The sequence below is a fragment of the Aristolochia californica genome, unplaced genomic scaffold (assembly GCF_029961685.1).
Source record: "Aristolochia californica isolate CCGP_79_NKW_82.1479 unplaced genomic scaffold, dmAriCali1.0.hap1 SCAF_10, whole genome shotgun sequence".
NCBI lineage: Eukaryota > Viridiplantae > Streptophyta > Magnoliopsida > Piperales > Aristolochiaceae > Aristolochia > Aristolochia californica.
Genome location: NW_027181771.1, coordinates 8,058,647 through 8,082,384, shown reverse-complemented (window position 1 = coordinate 8,082,384; position 23,738 = coordinate 8,058,647). Strand labels below are relative to the sequence as shown.

Genomic DNA, 23,738 nt, shown 5'->3' with positions numbered 1-23,738 from the left:
CCAACTCATGTGATCATGGTGGGTCCATATCTTATGGGTTTGGGTCCGTCTTTCAATACACTTGGATATGTGGGCCTTCCTTGGTCATCTGGGTTTGGGCCCATCTTCCAACATGAACAAATGAACATAAATAGAAAGTTAACATAACTAAAACACCTTTCACTAAGACTCTTTTGTGAGACCTATTCCTATGAGACTCTTATAAGACTCATCGTATTAATTCTGGCCTTGTGAGACTTCTTACCATGAGAGTCATGTAACACTTCCATATTTACTCTTCAACACTCCCCCTCAAGTTGGAGTTTATAACTTTAGTTTGCAATGAAAAGGATTTTTGGTCTTCAATCTTGGTCTTTAATTTTCATTGGCTAAAATTTTTTCATAGATGTTAAATCTTCATCATTTGTTCTCCCCCTTTTTTTGAATATTTTGGTCACATAAAAATTACCACAACTTATGGAAAAAAATACCTCTTTCTTGTACTTCTTCTTCTACCTCTCCCCCTCAAGTTAAGGATAAAAATGACATAGAGACCCAACTTGGACAAAACACAATGTGGGAGAAGGATATACTCCCAGCTATACGACAAAGCTCTATACACCAATCAAAATGGTGACTATTTGAAACACTCTCCACTCAATTTTAAAGGCGGAAAAAATGGTTAAACTTTAGGACTACACAAAGACACTACTTGTTGTTTAAGGGTCACTCAAACACAATTGGGTGAAGAATAAAAGAATTGATTCATGCTGGATGTTGGACACGCTCCTAAGGTCTAAGCATTGCTTTGAAGTGATGGAAACACAATAAGATAAACTAAATAAATGCTGGAGGAAAACAACTTTAGTTGGAAGGAGCTAACAATGCAAAACTCGTACTTCCAAATGAATCTAGAATATGACCTTTTTTTAGGGGAGACTATAACGGTAAAACTTAATAAATTTGACCAAGTATAACTTTTTTGGGGGATGACGACAATTGTCGAAGTTGATGAAGCGTATGATACACAACCAAGTAACAACAACATAAAACTTGAAAACAACATCGAAGAAGGAAATTTTTGCATACCTTGAATGAGAACATTGTGAAGTGATTAATTATGAAAAAAAATCTCTGATTAGAAGAGAAATTTGAAACTCAATTCACACCAATGCATAGAGAGATAATAAGAAAGAGAGATAACAAAAAGGAGAGATTTTTGGTAGAACCGACCTTTAGTTGAAGAATCACAAAAATTTTTTTTTTTTAAGAAACTAGACTCAAAGAGCTTTATTTTATACCTAATTTGACATAAAAAGTTTCATTATTGAATCTTTTATGACCATTATATCTTCTTCTTTTTGTATCTTGATGGTTTCTGACTCCAATGCTAATATCTCCTTACATATAAATCAGATTGACAAGATGTTTTCTCCTTATGAAAGTAGAGTTTGATAACTTTAATTCAAGTATAATATTTTTTCATAATATATACTTCTTTTGAGAGAAAGAATTTGATAGATTTTGGTCTCTTTAATTTGGTTGACTTGAGTACCTATATATTGAGGTAACCTAATGTTTCCCTTACATAGTTGTTAAATTTTGTTTTCGCTATTTCATATACTTAATTCAAAGTTTTCTTTGTTTATTTTATACGATACTTAAAAGGAACTTTTTTAGGTCAATGTAACAGAAGATAAATTTGTTTAAAGATGTAATCATTACATTTAGGGAGAAAATTATGTGACTGTACATATCAAATGCGTTGGCATCTCAAGTCACTCACTGAGTTAGTTGAAGCACATAGAAATCCATATAAATGAACTCCAATGCTAGCAGGAAATGGTTGTGATAAATGTATTTACCACTAAGGACCATCAGAATGTAACATATATATGTGTGTGTGTGTGTGTGTGTGTGTGTGTTATATCAACTATTATCTTATGTTATTTTTTAAATTATAGAGACATATTAAGTTGAATGTAGAAAGTATTAGTAAACAAACAATAGACATTCAATTGGACAAAGTCATTCCTTGTTGCATGTGATGAGATAGTCTATTTATTTTTATATTTGAAGTTTTTACTTATTTTTTAAATTCATTTAAAATTTAGTTTTCAAATTTATAGAGGGATATAATGAAATTGAATTTTCAAAAGTATAGATTGTAAGGAGAGACAAGGATGGATTTCTTAGCTGATTGAGACCTCATATGTCAGTTAAATTTATGAAATAATTTTACTTGTATTTAATCTTTATAAGAACCATATAAAACTTAGATCATATCAACCAATTGAACTACATTCAACTAGACCAAATCCCATGTATGGATCGTACAACTCAAAAACCCAAGAAAGGGGGTAAAACCCCTCTCTTTTAGTGGTGGCAAAATCATTTAATGTTTTTTTTTTCTTGTGGTATATACTCCTTATGATCTTCTTCTTGATCATCATAGATTATACTCGAATAAGTATCCCCCAAGAAATGCATTGCTCGTTTTTGAAACAAACTTGTTCTTCTTTTGTTTTAATATGTACACAAAGGCTCTACATGAGAATCTTGAGTGCCCATAAGAAACTTCTTTCTCACTCTCACATTTTTTTTAACTGGGTTTTTTTATATCAAGGGGTTGATGGAGATCGATAGATCAAGTAATAAGAGGTCAACAAGGCTTCTCCTCAATAATTTTTTTGTTGTTGTAATTTTTTATTCAACTCCTTTATATAGTTGAAGTAGCGATTTTCCTTAACTCCATTGTCTAAAGCTAGAAAGTAATTGACCACATATTAATTATAATTAAGGTAGTGAAGGGAGAATGTGTTCATAATAGACACTTTGGTCTTATTACTATCCAAAAAGTTTGAAACCTGAGAGTGGCTATTTGTAAATGAAACATTTCTAACTCTCTTAGTGGGGAAATTTATGTTTTGTAAATCTGGAAGGAAAACCTATTGAAATAATATTATTATAAATATCAATGTTACTAAAACCAAATTGGCCATTAAATCGATAGGATGGCCGGTTTTGATCTAATTCGGTTAGACACGGTTCAACTATAAGTTGGATCAAAGTTTGATGCTAGTATTAGATTTATTATATTTTTATTTTGTTAATTGTTTACACAATCCAATAGTTTACGTTTTTATACAAGTATTTGGTCTCCACTCAGAATCACTATAATGATCATATTAGATCCAATTCAATTAGTCCAAATTTGTGGTTGGACCGGACGAATCAGTTGGGTCATTTGATTTTAATATAAAACTAATTTTTGCCTAAATAAGAATAAAAAAAGAGTTTGATTCCGGTTTAACCTGGTTGAACTGGCTAGTTTGGTTCGGTTTTGATAATATTGATAATATAATAAAGTAAATAATAATATAAAATAGTATAATTTTTTTTAAAACAATAAAAATAAATTTTAATTGGATTTCAACTGAACAAATATACAAGGTATTGCAAAGGCGGGCATTTATGTGTCCCCTGATTTTCCTCTCTTTCTAAATCAAACAAATAAAGTAAAAACCCAAGTTTCAACCTGTAAGAAGGTTTAGATCAACAGAAAAGACGCTTAGGCGCATTTTAGTTTCATTCGAGTCCATAGTTTTCTGACTCATCGAGTTGGTGCATGACTCGATTTGGCTTAACTTAAGATTTAGGGAGACGGATTCGGGTTAGACTTGACCCTTCTACAATGGTCGAGTCTGACTGGCGACTCCTCGTCCGACTCGCTCGATCGACTCGGAAAATGGGAATTCTGAGTCTGTTCTCGGTTCCGAGTCGGTAAAACCTCACGACGCTGAAGGGAAAAAACACGACTCTCCCTCCCCTTTTCCAGAGAAAAAACCGAGAGCTTTCCTTCTCTGTAATCGATCTTCTCCGCTTTTCTTATAGAAGAAACGAGCCAGACGCCGAGGATAGTTGCCATACGAAGAGCTAAACCAAAACGAAGTTTCAGGAGATTGCTTCGAAGGACGAAACTTCCATCCATTACAACAAACGTCCAGCAGAATCCAGAATTGTAAGTCCTCTCCTCCTTTAGATCAGCAGTTCCTTGTCTGATTTCCATTTTTTCTCTTCTTCCAATTTGACTTTTTCCCCAATTATATGGTGCGAAATTCCTTCTTTACTAAGTTCTTTTTAAGAGGGTATTTTGATTGGACATTGATGCATTCATTAGATGGTTTCTTCAATTGTTCGTTATACGAACGATTGCTAAAGAAAAGAAAAAAAGAGACCTTGAATAGCTTTACCAGATGCGAAGTCCTCAAATTCATGTGGATACGTATTCCAGGTGTAGTGAGATAAAGCACTGCAGAAAATTGGAATAATATCTGGACTACCAAAAGGAATTGTATGACGTCTTCTGTTGAAAATTAAATCAAATTCATCACGATTTGCTTACCACCCTGCGATTATACAGTTCTATTGATGGGAAAAGGATAAATACAATACGACGAATATTCAGTCTATTTCAATCTTGTCCCTCTTCTCCTTGATAGCAGCCACATGGTTCTTATTCCCCGGCTCTCTTCCTTTTGCTCAATGGCAGATATGATCCTCTGTGAAGCTCTCCTAGCACCATGACATTCTTATTAGCACATAAAGAAGTTTCCTTTCTTCCCTCAACGTCTAATGTCAGCATTTTCTGTAAACTCCTCCATCTGTTCATATCGACTACACCGTTTTTCAATATTGGTTCTTCACATTGTCTACAGTGAGGTCTTCAATAATTGGCTATATTTGATTTTATTAATAATTAATACAGTCAAGGGAGAATTTAGTCATAAGAGAGAGTTATGCCTTATCACAACACAAACAGTTTTGAAAGTAGCTTTACAAATGAAGAACTTTGAGCTGCAAAATATTGTAAACTTGGAACAACTATACAAGGTAAGAAGATTCTCTCTCTCACTCTTTCTTTTTTTAGAATAACGGAGAGTCAAAAGCTATAGATTCAATCAACATCTGGTTCTCATTATCCCTTTGTGTCATACCAAAAAAATGAGAACCTTGATAAAAAGAATTATGTTCTTTTGGAATTGAATTTTAGTTTCAGATGGATTAACACCCCTTCCTGCTTCCCTCTCTTGATTATTATTATTATTTGTTTGTCATTTTTATCTACATAAAAATAAAAGAAACGATATTTCTCTTCTACTTTTTCCCCTATCTTCTTCTCTCATCGAAATAAGAGAAGCATTTTATTTCCTCTCCCTTTTCTCTCAAAGCCAAATGAGTACTAAAGAAAACATGACAGAAATGGCACTTGTTTCAAGTTACTTTAAAGTTTCAACTTTTATTGGGTATAGCACACCAAAAAGAAACAAAAAACATTACATTTCGTATTCCCAAAATCTCCACTTTATGTCACTGTTGGCAAGGAGTTTCATCCTGTATATCTGAGGTGCTTCGTTTGCTCAACCATCTCTTGTCCCTTTATCGGCGGACAGGCCTTTTTCTATCTCTCTCTTTTCTACCAGATAAGAACTCAAGATACATCTTGTGGATCCATAGCAGTTGATTGTACATAGGGATAAATTTTCAGATGTCTTATTTCTGGTTTTCCCAAGCTCATCAAGGAGGCTTATGACATGGTGTGGCCTGCCATTAGATGCTGAACCTATGCCCTTTTGTTTGCATGGATGTTTTTGATACTCTGTTTGCTGGTTATGAACTGACAATATCCAAGAGTCAACTGTGACATGGATACATGTATGATGTTAGCACAGTAATTACAAAATCAATGTAACAGTTATTCCTTTTGGTAACTTAAAATAATCATTCCTTTACCTGCCTTTCTAAAACTAAAACAAAAATCCTGTCCAATTCACGTTTAAGTAAAGGTGCATTTGCTGGAAATAGTTGTTCTTATTGTTGTGTTAATGTTTGCATATGTACTGTCGAACATTATGACTTTGTCAGATCATACTCTCTGAATCTTATATGCCTCCATATTAGTGAGAAAAGCTTAAAGATATAGAGGGCCATTCTGTCTTTAAGCATTTTGAAGTTGTTGACATTGTTTGAGAAACTAGGCTAAAAAATTAATGTCTTAGCTTGAAATCATAGAGTTCATGATTCAAAGTGTTATTTTTTAGGCGAGCCTCTAGTTTACGCCAAGTAAACGTTTAGGGAGCTTAGAAGCTTGAACAATTTACATCTCTGTTTTGGCCAAACTTAGTCAGCAAAAGTCACCAATTATAGCACTTCTGCTTCATATCGAATGCAGTGAAATACCTTAAAACCGAAAATTTGAACTGGTTAAGGTCAAAATTTCATTTCAATGTTTTTGAAAATACTGAGAATTTTATTGAATGAGAGAAGAGAACTGAAGATTATAGAAAAAAGATACATGAAGGCCACTGTACAACAAGGCCAAAGGTATACAAAAAGAAACATTAGAAAAAAAATGAAACTCAGTACAAAGATAGAAGGTGCATTGCTCACATGGAGATAACTCTACATATTCTCCAGAAAAAAAGATTGCATTCTAAATTTTGAGTAATGTGCATCTAGTTACTTAAAAGTTAAATTGCTTTCTAATTTTTAGTACCGTGCATCCAGTGTGTTTTGATATTATTTGCATTTAACATTGTTTCTAATTTCCATTTTTGTTTCACATTTTTGTGTCCAAACTTTAGGTCAATAACATTTGTCATTTAATAATGCCATGAGAAATGCACTAAGGACCTGATAATCTTCCCAGGAAACTTTAGAACTCTGTTTTTACCAAAACTGATTTCTAGTCATCATCAGTACCTTTTTATTTTCTGGAAAGACTTATCTCATGATAGAAGACACTGCAAAGATCGCTTTGATGTGGCTGTCATTGTTGAATGAGATTACATAAATGCAATTAGATGAACCTCCAATTGTGATGCACCACTGTGACTGCTCTGTTTCTTATAGAAGACTCAGGACATGAGTGTGGTGTTTCCATCTCATGGATATGCATTCCTGGACACCTCAATGTGAGACTCATATATTAGCTCTTGATATGTTTCCTACTCTCCTGCTATAGTTGCTACCGTTTTCAACTTTTTTGCTGTTTGGAATCCTTGCAGTCTGTCTTTTCTCACAATAAAACTCTTTATCTTTCTGAAAAAAATGGAATGCTCTTCTATTTTTTTTCCATTTTTTCCTTTCTTTTTAATGAAAAAAGAGTGCTCTTCTTTCTGAAATAAAGATGTTGAAGTCACTGCTATTTAAGTTTCATTAGTGTCCACCACTTTATGGATATTTCAATTTGCAATTCCTATTATCTGTTTATAAGTGAGATGATCCAATACCATCCAATGTTTGCATTGTCCTACACCCATTTGATTCTGGAAGTGAACTATTGAATTTTGGCTTTGTCATTTTGGAGGTTACGCCTAATGTGGTTTTGGGTCACGGTGTTGGTTTATCATTCTCATATTTACTTGACCAACTGTCTCAGAGCAATAATCTTCTCCATTAATTTGAAACCCCTCATAGACGCAGCTCTAATTGTTGTTATGTTACTGTTTTACATGATACAGTAATTTGCAAAAACATTCTAGTGGGTCTGGTAAACTACGACTTCAGACAGCCCTTGTAAAGGCTGGCAAGGAGGGAGATAGAAGTGTGTTTATCTTCTTATTCTTCTTTGTTCTTGTTTATTTAAAGCTCAACCATTTGTTCTGTATAAGAAAGAGAATGAAAACATAAAGTATTGAGTAAGAGAAACAATGTTGCTGTGTGGATTCTTGGGAGACCCTCTGGGTCAGACTGACTCTTTGGTCACCCTTCCGTCTCCACGCCTTCGCATCCCCCCCCCCTGGGAATGGTCAAGGTGGCGACCTCGACGGTGCTCAGGATTTCACTCAGCAGCTGCAGCAGAATGGAAGACTTTTGAAGAGGGGGTCATTGGAAGACAACACTGGTGAGTGGCAGACGGCCACCAACAGGTCAACTAAAAGAAGACTTTCACAAGCCTTGACCAACAACCCCTCCACCTTCTCCTGCAAGTACGGAAAGACTACCACTACTATCAGGAAAACCCACGAGAGATCTAGACTGGCGATCTGTATTTTGTTTGTGACAGGAAGTCGAAGATCATTCATCTCCGTCCCAACCGAGGATGAAGGTTCATTAAGCTCTTTGACAAAGTCAGTGGGAGCAGCACTGGAAGAAGCTTCGCCAGGGAGCTCTGGATGGGCGAGTTCGTCTTCTACCTCACCACCCAACTCTACCATGACCGGCCAGAATACTGTATCACCCAATGTCGCGGAGGTGGGATCATGGGTATTCTGTTCATCCCTCAACTTACCAACACGGACTTCGGGTGGGACGCCTTCCGAAACCGCCTACTCCAGCTCATACCGCGACCCTCCCAACCCAAGCCTTTTCGGACGGTTCACATTGCCTTGCTTTGCTGCTTTGGTACTCAGCCGCTCACCCTCCTCCACCAAACACTTTATCCGTCAATGGGTCCCACTCACTTATCCCTCAACTACACTCCACTAATATCCCACATCTCTGATCAACTAAGGCTCCTACATTTCAAATCAGTTGAAGACATATCATTAACCAAAGAGGCCACCAAACAACCAAACTGTCCGGTGGATGGAATCCTTGATTGGTCCCCCTCCCATCACTCGCGCCCCCCCAGGGTAGTGGGTCACTGCTCGCGGGATTCCGGTGGAGCTATGGTGTTGGCACACTATCGAAAGGATTGCCAATATCTTTGGCACCCTGATACACATTGACAACGACACTGCATCCATGGCTGACCTCTCACAGGCTAAGTTCTTTATCTGCCCTACCCAGCAAATGACCGCCTCCTTTCTCCTGAAACTCTCCTCAGAACCGGCCACCTTCTGGGTCCAGCTCACCTTTGGCGACATGGAGGTCTCCCCTCTGCCCAATCCTAACTCAGAAGGTCAACTCGATCACATTTCCCCTCCCTTCAACTCAAACCCATCCCCCGTCGAGGCTCCCATTCAAAATTCAAATCACCCCCACCTACCCCCCTGACAAACAGTCTGACGGTTACCTTTCCATTTCACCCCTCCACTGCAATTGATGGTTGTCATTTGGAACCCAAACCACATTGAAACCCTCCAATTTGTGCTGACTACATACTCCATTGGACTTCGTCTGAAAGACCGGGTTTTGGGGCACTGTTGGGCCATTGCTGGCATCTATGGTCCCACAATTTATCAAGACCATGCCAAATTTTGGGATGAATTTCTGAGCATCTCTCAGTAGTGGAGCCTACCATGGATCCTAGCCGGAGATTTCAATGCTACTTGCCATTGCCATGAAAAATTTCCCCCCTGCTAGAAGGACCACCTCCACTATGAGAGCCTTCGGCGATCTCATTGGGAGTCTTGAGCTATCTGAAATTCCTCTCTCTGGGAAGACGTACACCTGGAACAACGAACAACAACTTCCCATCCTATCAAAGCTCGATGGGTTTCTTGCAAACTCCAGCTGGCTACACCTCTATCCTAGCACCACTGGCACGGTGCTAAATTGGATTTGTTTGGACCACTGGCTAATCCTCATTGACACAAAATTCCAGCAGTGGGGGCACTCTTTTTTCTGCTTCGAGAACCATTGGCTCTGAGAAACCGACTTTGACTCCAAAATCAAGGATTGGTGGCTTTCTCTTCCTGCCAACCCCAACCCGGGATGGAACTTCCCGCTCAAACTCAAGTCTCTTAAGGCTCGCATTAAGGCCTGGTCTTCTGAATGCCGTTGTGCTGCTTCCTGTTTGAAGAATTCTCTCCTCAGTCGAATCACCACCCTGGACCAACTCGAGGAACAAAGGTCCTTTTTAAACTCTGAATATTCTCTTCGTATTGATCTCACTTGTAATCTTCAAAACTTGACTTATAATGAAACTATTATCTGAAAACAGCGTGCCGGATTTCACTGGTTGGCCGAGGGTGATGGAAACTCAAGGTTCTTCCACTCCATCGCCTCGACCCGTTGGAGGGTTAACCGAATCACCTCCCTCAATAGTGAGGGACAAGTGAGTTCAGACCGACCCTCCATTACTAATGCTATGGTGAGATTTTTTGTAGATCTTTACACTGAGGACCAGTTTGACATGCCTATATTCTAGCATATTAGCCCCAGCTCGGCCAATACTTTGGAACTTCCTTTTTCCCATGCGGAGATCGAAGATGCAGCTCTTGGCCTACCCACTAACCATGCCCCTACACTTGATGGGTTTAATAGGGAATTCTACATACATTGCTGGTAGGCAATCCGTGATGATGTCTACGCCTTTGCCAATAATTTCTACAACTGTGGTATCACATATCGGGTGCTTAGATCTTCATAGCCTTAGTTCCCAAGAAAACCAATGCCGAGCTCCCTCCGATTTCATACCCATCAGCCTCACCACCAACCCCTACAAAGTAATCGCGCGGTTGTTGGTTAACCGCCTCAGAAAGGTCCTTCCACAGATTATCCAGCCGTATCAGAGTGCCTTCATCAAAGGCCGGAATATTCTTGACTCGGCCATGGCGGCTCATGAACTCCTTCAAGTGCGTCTTATTCCATACTTTTTTTTGTTGAAAATGATGTATATATTAACAGAGAGAGAACAATATAGAAATTAGGGGAGCAAAACCCTAACAACAAGAGATTGGAGGGTTGCTCTCTGCTTGGTAAACACATTAGTTGCTGAATTTGCGGATCTCAGAATGAGACTAAATACAAGAAAATTGAGAGGCAATATCAAGAATCTCCAAGAAGGTGTCCCAATGGCACCACGCGGGTGGGGGGGATGTGTGATTGCACTATCCAATAACCACCTTCGAGTCTCTTTCAATGTGAAGAGGGCTTCCACAATTGTCTCTAAAAATACGGAGCCCATTGAGAAGGCCTTGAAGCCTAGGTGACATTGAGTCAAGAAATATCCAGTGAGCCGTGGGATTCGACAGGGCGACCCATTGCCTCCTTTCCTCTTCACCTTCATTGCTGAGTATTTGCCTATCATGATCCGCCATGCTAAAGACATTGGTTGGCTCTCTCCCATCTCTGACCAACCTAACCAAGACGTCTCTATTCTTCAATATGGGGATGATAGCATTCTATTTGGCATGGGTTCGATGGAACATATTATCTGATTCAAGGCACTATTGAATCTCTTCGAGCTTTCATCAGGTTAGAAAGTCAGTTGGGCCAAGTCTTCTATATCGGGATATAATATTGAGCAAACCACTCTCAATTGTATGGCTGACTACCTCAGATGCAGAATCACTAGTTTTCCTAGCACCTACCTCGGCCTTCTGTTGACTAACGGTAAATCGGGTAAGCAGTGTTGGCAACCTGTCATTGATCGGATGGAGAATAGGCTGGCTACTTGGCGAGGGAAATTCCTTTATAAGGCCGGCAAGCTCACTCTTATTAAATCCTGTATTCATGGAATCCAAAGTTATTACCTCTCGCTATTTTGATGCCCTGCTACCGTGGCTGGCAGACTCGAATTCCTCAAGCGGCACTTCCTTTTGGGGTGGTCCCAATGGGGAGAGGAATGTTAGGAATTAGACGCCCTAATTCCAAACTAACGAGAGCAATAATAATAATCACGGAAGAAAGGAAAATCTAGCATGAAAACAAGACAACAAGATTTATATAGGTTTGCCTCAAGGTGAGACTACCTTATGTTTTCCACTAATAATCCACTATAAAGATGAAATAGTTTACAATAGAAATCGCACACACTTACAGGTGTTTTCTCTAACCTCTCTCAGGCTACAACTCCAGCTCCTTATTGGTGATGATAAAACCGTAATAGCGGTGCCCCTCAATTATAAAGAGAAAATTAGGGCAACCACGATACAAGAATAAAATTTCCAAACTGCCCTTAACGAAACAATGGTTAATATATCTTGGACCGGGCGGGGGATTCACCCCCACACCCTCAGAAGGGGGGCTTCCCGCCCCCTTCCAATCCCCACGGCGACTTGACTGCGAAGGTCGATCAACGTACCGACTCAACGTAGGGCATTGATTAGGCCCCACAACTTAACAATCTCCCACTTGGAGACTAATCCATCATCAATATCTCCTCTGCAGTGGCAACAACTTCTCAATCCTCAGAGAGAAGTCCAACTGAAGTTGCACACAACTTCATTTTCTCAATCGTAACAGTCTTTGTCAACATATCAGCAGGATTCCGACTTCCTTGAATCTTCTCAAGTGCTAAGACTTCATCCTCCAGAGCCGATCTGATGAAGTGATAAGTCACCTGTATATGCTTTGTTTTGGCATGATAAACGGGATTTTTCGCCAAATGAATAGCACTTTGACTGTCACAATACAACACATTCTTCTCATGTTTGAGACCTAATTCTTCCTAGAAAGACTGCAACCATACGATCTCTTTGTTGGCTTTGGTCACAACAACATATTCTGCCTCAATAGTGGAAAGAACAACTATCTTTTGCAACTTAGAGACCCAACTAACTGCTGTACCACCCATTGTGTATAGATATCAAGTGGTACTCTTCCTGCCATCAATGTCTCCAGCCATGTCAGCGTCTACATAACCCTATCATCCCAAGTTTGATTTTCTGAAACATAAGGCTGAGTCTACAGTGCCTCTCAAATACCTGAGAATCCACGTTATTGCTTCCCAATGTTGCTTACCTGGATTACTCATATATCTGCTCACAACTCCCACTGCATGAGCTATGTCTGGTCTAGTGCACACCATGATATACATGAGATTGCCAATAGCAGAAGCATAAGGCACATTGGCCATGTTGGCTTGCTCCTGTTCTATAGAAGGTGACTGCTCCTTAGATAGCCTAAAGTGACTAGCCAAAGGAGTACTTACTGGTTTTGCATCATTTATGTTGATTTATCTTAGCACCTTCTTCACACATTCTTCTTGTAACAGTTTCAAGACATCAATGTCCCTAGTAATCCTTATCCCAAGGATTTGTGTTACAACACCCAAATCCTTCATTGCAAACTTCTTGGACAACTCCCTTGTCAACTTTTCTATTTCCTATTTGCAAGCACCTGCTATCAACTTGTCATCAACATATAGCAATAGAATGATAAGAAAGACTGTCTTTACATCCAACTGCTCTTAAGTGCAAGTCTTCATTTCCCACTAGTCCAAGCACTGTTCTAATAGTATTCAATTTCACTACTGGAGAGAAAATCTCAGTGTAGTCAATGCCTTTTTTTTGTTGAAAGCCTTTTACCACCTGTCTTGCCTTTTACCACTTGCTGCCATCATGTTCGTCTTTTATTCGGTACATCCATTTATTCTACAAGGCCTTCTTCCCTTTTGGTAACTCGGTTAGCTTCCATGTCTGATTGGATAACAGTGAATCCATCTTGTCCTTCATGGCCAACTCCCACTTGGTTGATTCATCAACTTGCACGACTTCCTCATAACTCTCTGGTTCACCTTTATCAGTCAATAAAATATAATTTAGTGCATGGGAGTACCACTGTGGTGGTCTGCTAGTTCTGGCAGATTTCATGAGTTCAGTCACAGGAATGTCCTGATTTACTTATGGGGGTATGTTTTCCTGGTCTTCCTAAGTGATATTCTCCATCTCAATAATTGGAAGATCTCTCACCTGAATCACTTCAGACTTCTTGGCTTCATCACTTGTGCTCTCAGACTCTGTTTTCAACCTGTCTTTATACATGGCACCTTCATTGAAGATCACGTCCTTGCTCCTGATAACCTTGCAACTTTAGTCATCCCAAAAGCGATAACCAAACTCGGTACCACTATAGCCAATAAAGAAACATATTTTAGATTTAACATCAAGTTTATTTCTAATAGCATAATCAATATGAATATAAAAAACACAACAAAAAACTTTCAAGAAAGAAAGGTTTATCTCTTTGCCGCTCCAGACCTCTTCTGGTATTTTGCAATTCAATGGTGTTGAGAGACCTCTGTTGATCAAATAGGCAACGGTGCTAATATCCTCAGACTAGAACATCTTTGGCAATCCCGCATGTAATTTCATGCTCCTAGCAAGCTCGTTCAAAGTTCTGTTCATCCTTTTAGTCATACCATTCTGTTGAAGTTTTCTAGGAATAGTCTCCTTCATTTTGATTCCATTATCAACACAGTATCGTTTGAAATCATCATCTATGTATTCTCTCCTATTATTTAACTACAAACACTTCACACCTTCAAATTTGTCTCATTCTCAACCATTGCTCTCCATCTCTTGAAGGTATCAAAGACATCAAATTTCATTTTTAGGAAATAAACCCATACCTTTATGCTTGCATCATCAATAAATGTTAGATAGTAATTTAACCACCAAGGGAAGTAACAGTTGAAAGCCCCCCCACACATCTATTGAACCAACTCCAATTTTGCTATCTTTAGCTCCTTTCCAGCCTAAGAAAAGCTAACCCTTTTCTGCTTACCAAAAATACAGCCTTCATACAAACTGTTGTTTACAGTTTTCAACCCTGGTAGCTTTCCTTTGGACTGAAGCACTTTCATCCCTTCTCACTCATGTGACTGAGCCTATAATGCCACAAGTCAGAATTAGTAACAGCATTAACAATTGCAACTGTGTCTCTGCAACTGGAAGTGATATAAAGAGCTCCAGTTTTAACTCCTCGTGCAACAACCATGACTCCCTTAGTGACTTTCCAGGCAACACCATTAAAAGTCACTTTATGACCTTCATCATCAAGCTGCCCTATTGAAATCAGATTACGCATAAGTTTTTGTACATGTCTCACCTTGTGAATTTTTCACACTGACCCATTTGACATCCTCATACTAACATTACCAATACCGACAATATCCAAAAGTTCTCCATCAATAAGATACACCTTCCTGTGATTTCCAGCAACATAATTTCTCCATGATCTCACGATGTGCGATGGTGTGAAAAGACTCTTGAATCTAACACCCAAGAGTCAATAGGGCTATCAACCGACAAGAGTAAAACATCTTGTATTTCTTTAGTCACTGCATTTGCAACATCATTTTTCTTTTCATCCTTCTTCGGTGCTCTGTAGTTCTTCTTTGACCAGACTTGCCACAATTCTAGTACTCCACATTCCTTCCGAATTTGGACATGCTTCTTCCATTCCTTGACTTCCCTCTACCGTTGCCCTTGTTGGAATTCCTCTTGTAGTTCCTACCCCTAGTATTGACACTTAGGGCATAATTAGATGTTGACGATTCTCCAGTCCTTTCTACGGACTTCCTCCGCAAGAATGGTATCCTGAACATCATTAAAAATCAACTTCCCGTTGCCTATAGAGTTGCTGATCGCAACCCTCATAGGCTCCCAACAATTTGGCAGAGATGTCAAAAGAATTAAAGCACGAACCTCATCATCAAATTTAATTTGAACGGAGGTCAATTGATTGACAATCGTGCTAAACTCATTCAAATGTGATGCCACTGATGTATTTTCTTTTATCTTTATATTGAAGAGTTTTTTTCATGCGATGTACCTTATTATTTGTGGAAGGCTTCTCATACATGTCGGACAAAATCTTCATCATCCCCACTGTGGTTTTCTTCGATGCCACATTGTGAGCAACGTTCTTCGATAGTGTTAACCGGACTACTCCCAACACCTGTCTATCGAGGAGATTCCACTCATAATCCTTCATACCTTCTGGCTTCATATCCAGAAGTGGTGCATGCAGCTTTTTACTGTACAGATAATCCTCGATCTGCATCCTCCAGAACGCAAAATCTATACCATCGAACTTGTTGATTCCAAGTACCAATCCTTCTCTGCTAGCTATTGCTCTCAATCACAAACCAAAGCTCTGATACCACTTGTTAAGAATTAGACACCCTAATTCCAAACTAACGAGAACAATAATAATAATCGCGGAAAAAAGGAAAAGCAAGCATGAAAACAAGACAAGATTTATACAGGTTCGCCTCAAGGTGAGACTACGTCCTGTCTTCCGCTGCTATAGTAATCCACTATAAAGATGAAATAGTTTACATGAGAAATTGGACACACTTACAAGTGTTTTCTCTAACCACTCTTGGGCTACAACTCCAGCTCCTCGGTGATGATAAAACCCTAATAGCGGCACCCTTTAGTTATAAAGAGAAAATTAAGGCAACTGCGATACAAGAGTAAAATTCTCAAACTGCCCTTAATGAAACAACAATTAATATATCGTGGACAGGGCAGGGGCTCCGTCCCCACACCCTCGGGAGGGGGGCTTCTCATCCCCCTTCCAACACGACGACCTTACTGCGAAAGTCGATCTGCATACCGACTCAATGTAGGGTGGGGGCTCCGTCCCCACACCCTCGGGAGGGGGGCTTCTCGTCCCCCTTCCAACACGACGACCTTACTGCGAAAGTCGATCTGCATACCGACTCAACGTAGGGCGGGGGCTCCGTCCCCACACCCTCGGGAGGGGGGCTTCTCGTCCCCCTTCCAACACGACGACCTTACTGCGAAAGTCGATCTGCATACCGACTCAACGTAGGGCGTTGATTATGCTCCACAACTTAACAAGGAAGTATCATCCGGTGAATTGGGCTGATATTTGTAAACTTGTTGCTCTTGGCGGCCTTGGAATCAAGAACATTTTGGGCATCAATTCTGCATATCTCCTCACACAGCTCTGGCGATTCAACACCTCTCCTTCGTTGATCTGGTGTTCGTTGGTGGCTGCCAAAGCTGATAAGTGCTCTGGTTGGTGGCTGGATGGAGGAAGATGCCACAGGCTCATGCCTATCTGGAAGAAAAAAATTATTCTTTTCTCTCACTTCTTGGTTGCCGTTCAAATGCTTCCCCAGAAATGGTCTCCGCACCAAATTTTGGTCGGATTGGTGGTTGGGAGATAAGTTGCTACTGAAATCTTACCGTCTCTCTCGACCCTCTCAAACAGTCTTGTTGCTCCGGGTGATTGAAACCTCCACTTCTGCGAAAATCTTACTGACGAGGAGGCTTTGGAAGCTACCCGAATTCTCTTTGATCTCGGAAAGATTAAAATCAGGACTTCCACCCCTAATACTCTTATCTGGATGCCCTGGCCGAAGGGTCTGCTGCTTCTGTTTACAATCGCTTGATGGGCTATGATGCCTCCCTGGCCCACCACCCAACTGTTGTTGCTTGGTCTCTTCATGTTCCCCCTCGCGCCAGATTCTTCGTTTGGTGCGCTGTTGGAATAAGATTCTCATTTCCGATGTCTTGCTTCACAGCTGAACTCCTGTTGCCGACCCGTCGTGCCCACCATCCATGTACTCCTACATTGCAGCTTTGCCCAGCGGTATGGGCCAACCTCCTGAACTAAATCGGGATCCATTACTGTGTCGCCAGTGATCTTCCTTCGATGATCCAATCACTTGTTGGATCTCGGCTTCCCAAGCTTGGTAAGCTCCTCATTTCTAGCTGCAAGCTGCACGGGTCATATCCCTTGGGCGCTTTGGAAGGAGCGGAATAGGCGGAAATTCCTGTTAAGGCCTCCACTGATTCTGAACTAGCTGAATCTATTGTCGGTCAGGTCTCTACTTGGCTCCTACGAAAAAAGATTTCCTCCATCTCAGAAGCTCCTACCTCCGGGGAAATTGGCGTCTTGTTGCTGCTATGGTTGGGGCCTATAGCCCTTCTACTATGGTTACCTAGAACCCTTCTCCTTTTGGTTACCTTAAACTAAACTTTGATGGTAGTGCCTTTGGGTGCTCTAGGCTTGCGGGCTTTGGTGGTGTCATCCATGATGATCACAACAACCTCCTTCTCTCCTATGCCGGCCCCTTGGGCATCTTGGACTTCACCATGACAGAGCTTGCTGGGTTGCTTCATGGGTTGATGTCCTTCCGTGATCGCTTCTTTGGTCCCCTCATCATTGAGGGAGACTCTAAAGTGATCATTGATTGGTGCGCCAAATCCAAGTCTCCCTCCTAGCGCCTTTGGGACATCTTTTGGGATATTTGTAACATCTCTTTCTCCCTAGCTTGTATTTGGAATCATGTGCCTAGATCCGCATATTGCGGATGCTCAAGCTAAACGGGGCACATCCTCCAAGTTCTTGATGTGGCGGGAGCCCACCCCCCCTCCCCTCTAGGTTGGAAATTTTCTCTCTTAATAAATTCACACTTTACATAAAAAAAGAAAAGAAAGAGAATAAAAAAGATCTTCAATACCACAGAAATCCACATAATTTACTTGGATTCTATTCAATTTTGTATTAAAGATTCTTGGAAATTATTCAGACAATTTAAAAAAAGAAATTAGAGTGATGTGACGTTGGGAGCTGCGAGGGGAATCGTCCGTTCTCCAACCAAAGACGATGACGACGACGACGACAAAGATGACGCCGACGAAGTCGAAGGTAAGCTTGTCGACGGCGGATAACATTCCCAATCGAGTGGAAGAAGATGGAGATCCCAAGCAAGTGGAGGAAGATGGTGACGGAGAATGGCACACGGCAAGGGGCCGGAATTCCGGGAAAATAGAAAAACGAAAGGAAGAAGAAATAGCGTGGGTCGTCGGAAATTCAGAAATCTCGCTGGAGCTCAAACCAGGGAGAACCGAAAAGGTGTTACGAATTACAGTGAAAAATGGAAATAAGCGATCTTTCGTCTCAATACCGTTGGCCGCAGCCTTGGATTTCGCAGTTTGTCTCGTAGATGAAGAAGTGTTGCAAGTTCCTCGGCTTCGGGAGATTAGAGTCAGAGAGCTCTCTTTCTCCGTTTCGGTTTTTCGACAAAGAGGAACGAGAACGTTGAAAGTCGTCCAAAGCAGAGGTATGTTGATAATGGCCCGAGTGTACCTCCCCGAAAAATTTGGCACATCCTTCTGTTGGAAAGTTTTGAGAGAAAAAATATTAAGCTTCATCCCATCGAAATCGCCCTTGAGACCCCATCCATTCATCCCGTCCCTCGCGAAAAAGACGACCGTCAGTTCACCCCTCTCATCTCAGAAATCCATCCCACCTTTGAATATTTTGATCCCGTTAGGCCAGAAATCCCCTCCCCCCAAAAACCAAAATATTGCCATACATTTGCCCTCTGACCTCTTCTCGACCGGATGTAAAGCTTTAAAATCAGCCCTCAAGGTGAAGACCAAGTCCGTCGAATGGACAAATGAGACCCTCACGCACTGGTTTCGGGATAAAATCCACATCGACTACCTCCTGGAAATCTCCTGGCTGAGCCCTCGACAGTGGCTTGTCTTTCTTAACTCGTGGGAGGAGGTGAAGATAGCCCTCGACGAAAGCTTTTGGGAGGCCGAAACTGAGATAACAGTGTCGGAATGGGAGGAAACCCCCAGGAATCTTCCCCTCGGACAATGGATATCCGTCAAGGGACTTCCAATAGAATTGTGGTCGGAGGAGGTCCTGCGACGAGTATTCTGTGCTTTTGGAACCATCATAAGATGGGACGACGACACGATGGAGAAAAAGAAATTGGACATCGCCAAGGCGTTCGTTACCCCAAACACGGTTGGCCTGAATCTCTCTTCACGGAGTTAATTTTTGGCGGTGATTTCGTATGGCTTGAGGTGTCTTTCGGAGCCATGGAGATCCTACGACTGCTGGAGCTTCGCCGGACTCAAAGGAGACGCACTACTCTGGAGGCCAACTCACCCCCAAACTGAGTCAACACAGTCTTTAACTCATCGGATTCAGGTGAGTCAACCTCTTTACCGAGTTCTGGATCGAACTCGGGCTCAAATTCAAAATCGTGGGGAAGTATTTCAAAACGAGATGACAACTCGCTTTTCGAAATACAAAAAGTGTTTCAAATCCGGGGAATCTTAGACCCGAGTCCCGATGACTCCAGCAAGGGCCCATCAACGGTACATCTCGAAAAATACTCTCTGTGTACTCCAACCGAGGGACTGCATCTTCCCGAAAACTCCTGCGCGAGGTTCCAGACACCGATAAAGGCGCCTAAAATAAACGAAGCACCCCTCCTCGAAGCGTCATCTGCCATCTCTAAATCAAAATCAAGGAATGACGGTGAAAATCGGGAGGACGAAGTCCACACATCTTCCGGTTCACATTGCAAAGAAGGGAGTCTCCAAAAAGACGATCCGAAGCCCCATCCAGGTACGATTTTCGAAAATCTGACTTAGTCAATTTAGAAGGAGTTTTCTTCGAATGGTGCAGATAGACCGTCTACAGGCGCAACGTTCACCGAAGGGTGTTCACTTTTTTCAAGGCAATTTTCAAATTGTATAGCAGAAAATTCAAATACTGCTTCAGGAACCCCCATCTCAACTTTCTCAGACCCCCACACCTCTACCCCCTGTACGCCTACCCCCATCTACTCGAGCCCAAAAATACCACAAGCCACACTACCCTTCTCCTCTGCGTCCCTATCCCACGGCTCCAACTCCCAAGGAAACCACCCCTCAATTAGCGCAACCCTACCTCTCCCCCAGAAAAGTCCTCTCGATCCCCTATCCTTTTCCTCAATCCGCCACTGGAATCTTCATTCTCGAGATCAGCACCGCTCACAACAAAATTCTAATTTTGATCTTGAGCATACACTCCAAAACATACAATCTAGCCAAGCTAGCAAATTCACTACTCCCGAAACCCTAAATGAAAACTGTCAAGTGACATCTCTCTTCTCGGATATCCCGGACACCACTGAATTGGGAATAATAGAGCCTGCTCACTTACCCCCTCAGCAAGAAATAGACACTAATGCCTCCAGAATTCCAACGCCGGCTAATCTCCACAATCAGGACAGCCCAGTTACTCCCCAAACCCTTCTCTCTCCTGGTAGACCTGGCCGTGAGGTCAAGGCACTCCAAGTGGAAAGGCACAAATATGATGCGGAATCTTGGCAGCAAATGATGGATTTGGCCCATCTCATGGGAGCAATTTTTAGAGGCTCGTTACCTGGAGACAGAAATGCATCCGGAGTCATCAAGTATGGTAATAAATGATCGTGCTTTCCTGGAATGTTCGAGGAATTAGGGCTTTCCGGAAGAGGGGAGTGATCTCTTATTTTATTTCTCAATTCAAGCCTTCCATTGCGATCCTCCAAGAAACAAAGTGTCAAGAGATGTTCGATGCTATCATCAAAGAGCTTTGGTCCAATTCTTCTATTAAGTGGGTGGCTGTCAATGCTGAGGGTAACTTAGGAGGTATCCTAGTTGCTTGGGACTCGACGCTCTTGGCATCCTTGCAAGTATCTGAAGGTCGTTTCTCTTTGGGTCTGCAGTTTAGAGACCTCTCCTTGGGCAAAATCTGGTGTGTAGGGGGTTTATACGGTCCGACCAGATACCGTGAGCGTGGCTTATTTTGGGAAAAACTCAGTAATCTCTTCCAGTCCTGGAGACTTCCATGGCTCTTTGTTGGTGATTTCAATGCCATTCGATACTGCAGTGAGAAGAGACCGCCGGCTAATTGCATTTCTGCTTCTATGCGTGGTTTCTCTGACTTCATTGGTGGGAGTGGGTTGGATGAGATCCCTCTCTCGAGAAAAAATTATACCTGGTCGAATAACCAACATCAGCCTATTTTGTCCAAATTAGATCGGTTTTTGGCCTGTCCAGGGTGGCTGCAACTTTTTGGGAATGTCTCAGGTTGGGTTCTGAATAACGTGGGATCAGACCATTGGCCAATCATGTTGACCACTTCTTTTGAGAAATGGGGCCGCTGTCCTTTCTGGTTTGAGAATTCATGGTTATCTACCAAAAATTTTGAAGCTCGTATTGATGAATGGTGGGCCGAGGGCCCAGACATGGGCAGGCAGGAGTGGGTTTTTCCTCTAAAGCTTCGGTTTATATAAAAGAAAATTAAAGAGTGGGCCATAGAGCATCACATTTCTCTGGCTACTGAGAAGTCTTCCATTATCTCCCAAATTGCGGACCTTGACTTGGCGGAGGAACAGAGGTATTTATCTCCAGCGGAGTTCTCTACCCGAATCTCTCAAAATTCAAATCTTAATTTACTTCTCCATCAAGAGAAGGTCCGTTGGAAACAACGTGCCAGATTTAAATGGCTAAAGGAGGGAGATGCCAGCACAATTTTTTTTCATGCAGTAGCTTCAGCTAAGCGGAGGTCCAACCGTATTACCTCATTATGCATTAATAATGAGGTAACATCGTGTAGGACCTCGATCATTAATGTGTTACTCAAGTTTTTTCACAGATTTATATTCGGAGAAATGTTATTATAGACCGAAGCTTCAGAATATCAGGTTCTCTCGCTTATCTCCAGCAGTTGCCTCTTTTTTGGACTTGCCGTTTTCATTGGGAGAGGTTGAACGTGCTGTTTTAGACATGGAGGGTGATAGGGCACCAGGCCTTGATGGCTTCAATGGGGTTTTCTTAAAAAGTTTTTGGCCTCGTCTCAAGGGGGATATCATAGCCATGGTTAATTGATTTTACAACAATGGGATCACGTTTCATAGTATTGGTGCTTCTTTTATTGTATTGGTCCCGAAGAAGCAAAGTGTGGAGAAACCAGAGGATTTCAGGCCTATCAGTCTCAGCTCTAGTGCTTATAAGATAATAGCCAGAATCTTGGCGCACCGTCTCAAAGCTCTCCTTCTATCGGTTATTCACAAAGGGCAAGGGGCTTTTTTGAAGAGAAGGGAGATTCTGGACTCTACTATGGCTGCTCACGAACTTATTGATCATTTTCAGCGCAACAAGGATCCTAGAATTGCCCTAAAGGTAGATCTTGAAAAGGCTTTTGACAGAGTTAATTGGATCCTATTAGATGAGATCATGGAAAAGATGGGTTTTGGCAATAGATGGAGATTCTGGATAAGAAGTTGTGTGGGCTCGGCTTCATACTCGCTCCTCATCAATGGCTCCGTATGTGGTTATTTCAAAGGGACTAGAGGTATTAGGCAGGGAGATCCCCTATCCCCGCTTTTATTCAATATGATTGGTGAATTTCTATCTGCTATGTTCTACTCGGCAGGTAATCTTGGGTGGCTCCCCCCTACTAGCTCCAGTTCAGCTTATAATATTCCCATCCTCCAGTATGCAGATGATACCATAATTTTCGGAGTTGGCACCACTGATTGTGCTTGAAAGATTAAAGCTGTGTTGGGTCTTTTTGAGGAAGCCTTTGGTCAAAAAGTAAATTGGGGAAAGACTTTTTTAATGGGCTTCAATGTTAACCCTGAGCTTCTCAGTGAGATGGCAAGTATATTCGGATGCACAATAAGCCACTTACCTGGAACATATCTTGGTTTGCCTCTTTTCAATGGTCGTATTTGCAAGAGGCTTTGGAATATGGTGGTGGAAAAAATGGAATCTCGTCTAGCATCATGGAAGGGACGTCTTCTTAGTAAAGCGGGGAGACTCATCCTTCTCAAGTCCTGCATAGCCGGTATTCCCAATTATGCCCTATCTTTCATGCCTTGCCCTGTTGCAATTTGTAAGATTATGGATAGGCTAAAAAGACGTTTCCTATGGAGGGGATCAAGTGATTCTTTCAAGTACCATCTGGTTAGCTGGGATGAAGTATGCATGCCAAAGAATATGGGTGGCCTGGGAATCCGGAAAACTCGAGAAATGAATCAAGCTTTGTTTCTGAAATGGCTATGGAAGTTTAATACTCACTCCTCAAATCTTTGGAAGGAAATGGTTCTCACAAAGGTGGGTGGGGATCCTCACTGGTGGATGTCTGGTGGGAATCGTAGAGCCCTCTCCCCAATATGGAGGGCATTATACCTTCTGCTTCCTAAATTCCATTCAGCTTGTAGATTCTATGTAGGCAATGGTAAATCGCTCAAGTTTTGGGATGATTTGTGGATTGGGCAAGAACCCCTGCAGGCTGCATCCAGGAGTTTTTATCTTCTCACAACTCGT

The 23,738-nt window shown here is 41.4% G+C and overlaps 2 protein-coding genes across 2 annotated transcripts in view; both read left to right on the top strand.

The window, feature by feature from the left end:
- The first annotated feature begins 3,819 nt into the window (after window positions 1-3,819).
- Window positions 3,820-23,738, top strand: part of LOC137941193 (actin-related protein 2/3 complex subunit 3) — a 37,077-nt gene continuing 17,158 nt past the window's right edge. The window contains exon 1 of the mRNA XM_068786505.1: window positions 3,820-4,000. The gene's annotated coding sequence lies outside the window, so the exon portion shown is untranslated. The remainder of the gene's footprint in view (window positions 4,001-23,738) is intronic.
- On the top strand, window positions 20,849-22,955 carry LOC137942863 (uncharacterized). Its single transcript, XM_068788591.1, has 2 exons — window positions 20,849-21,690; window positions 22,325-22,955. Exons 1-2 carry the CDS (start codon window positions 20,849-20,851, stop codon window positions 22,953-22,955), a joined length of 1,473 nt encoding a protein of 490 aa, XP_068644692.1.

Excerpts from the sequence above, each read along its gene's own strand:
- LOC137942863 (XM_068788591.1), top strand. The coding sequence starts at position 20,849 with ATGATCGTGCTTTCCTGGAATGTTCGAGGAATTAGGGCTTTCCGGAAG. Across the intron at positions 21,691-22,324 it reads GTTTTTCCTCTAAAGCTTCG|TATTGGTGCTTCTTTTATTG; the intron begins GTTTATATAAAA and ends CACGTTTCATAG.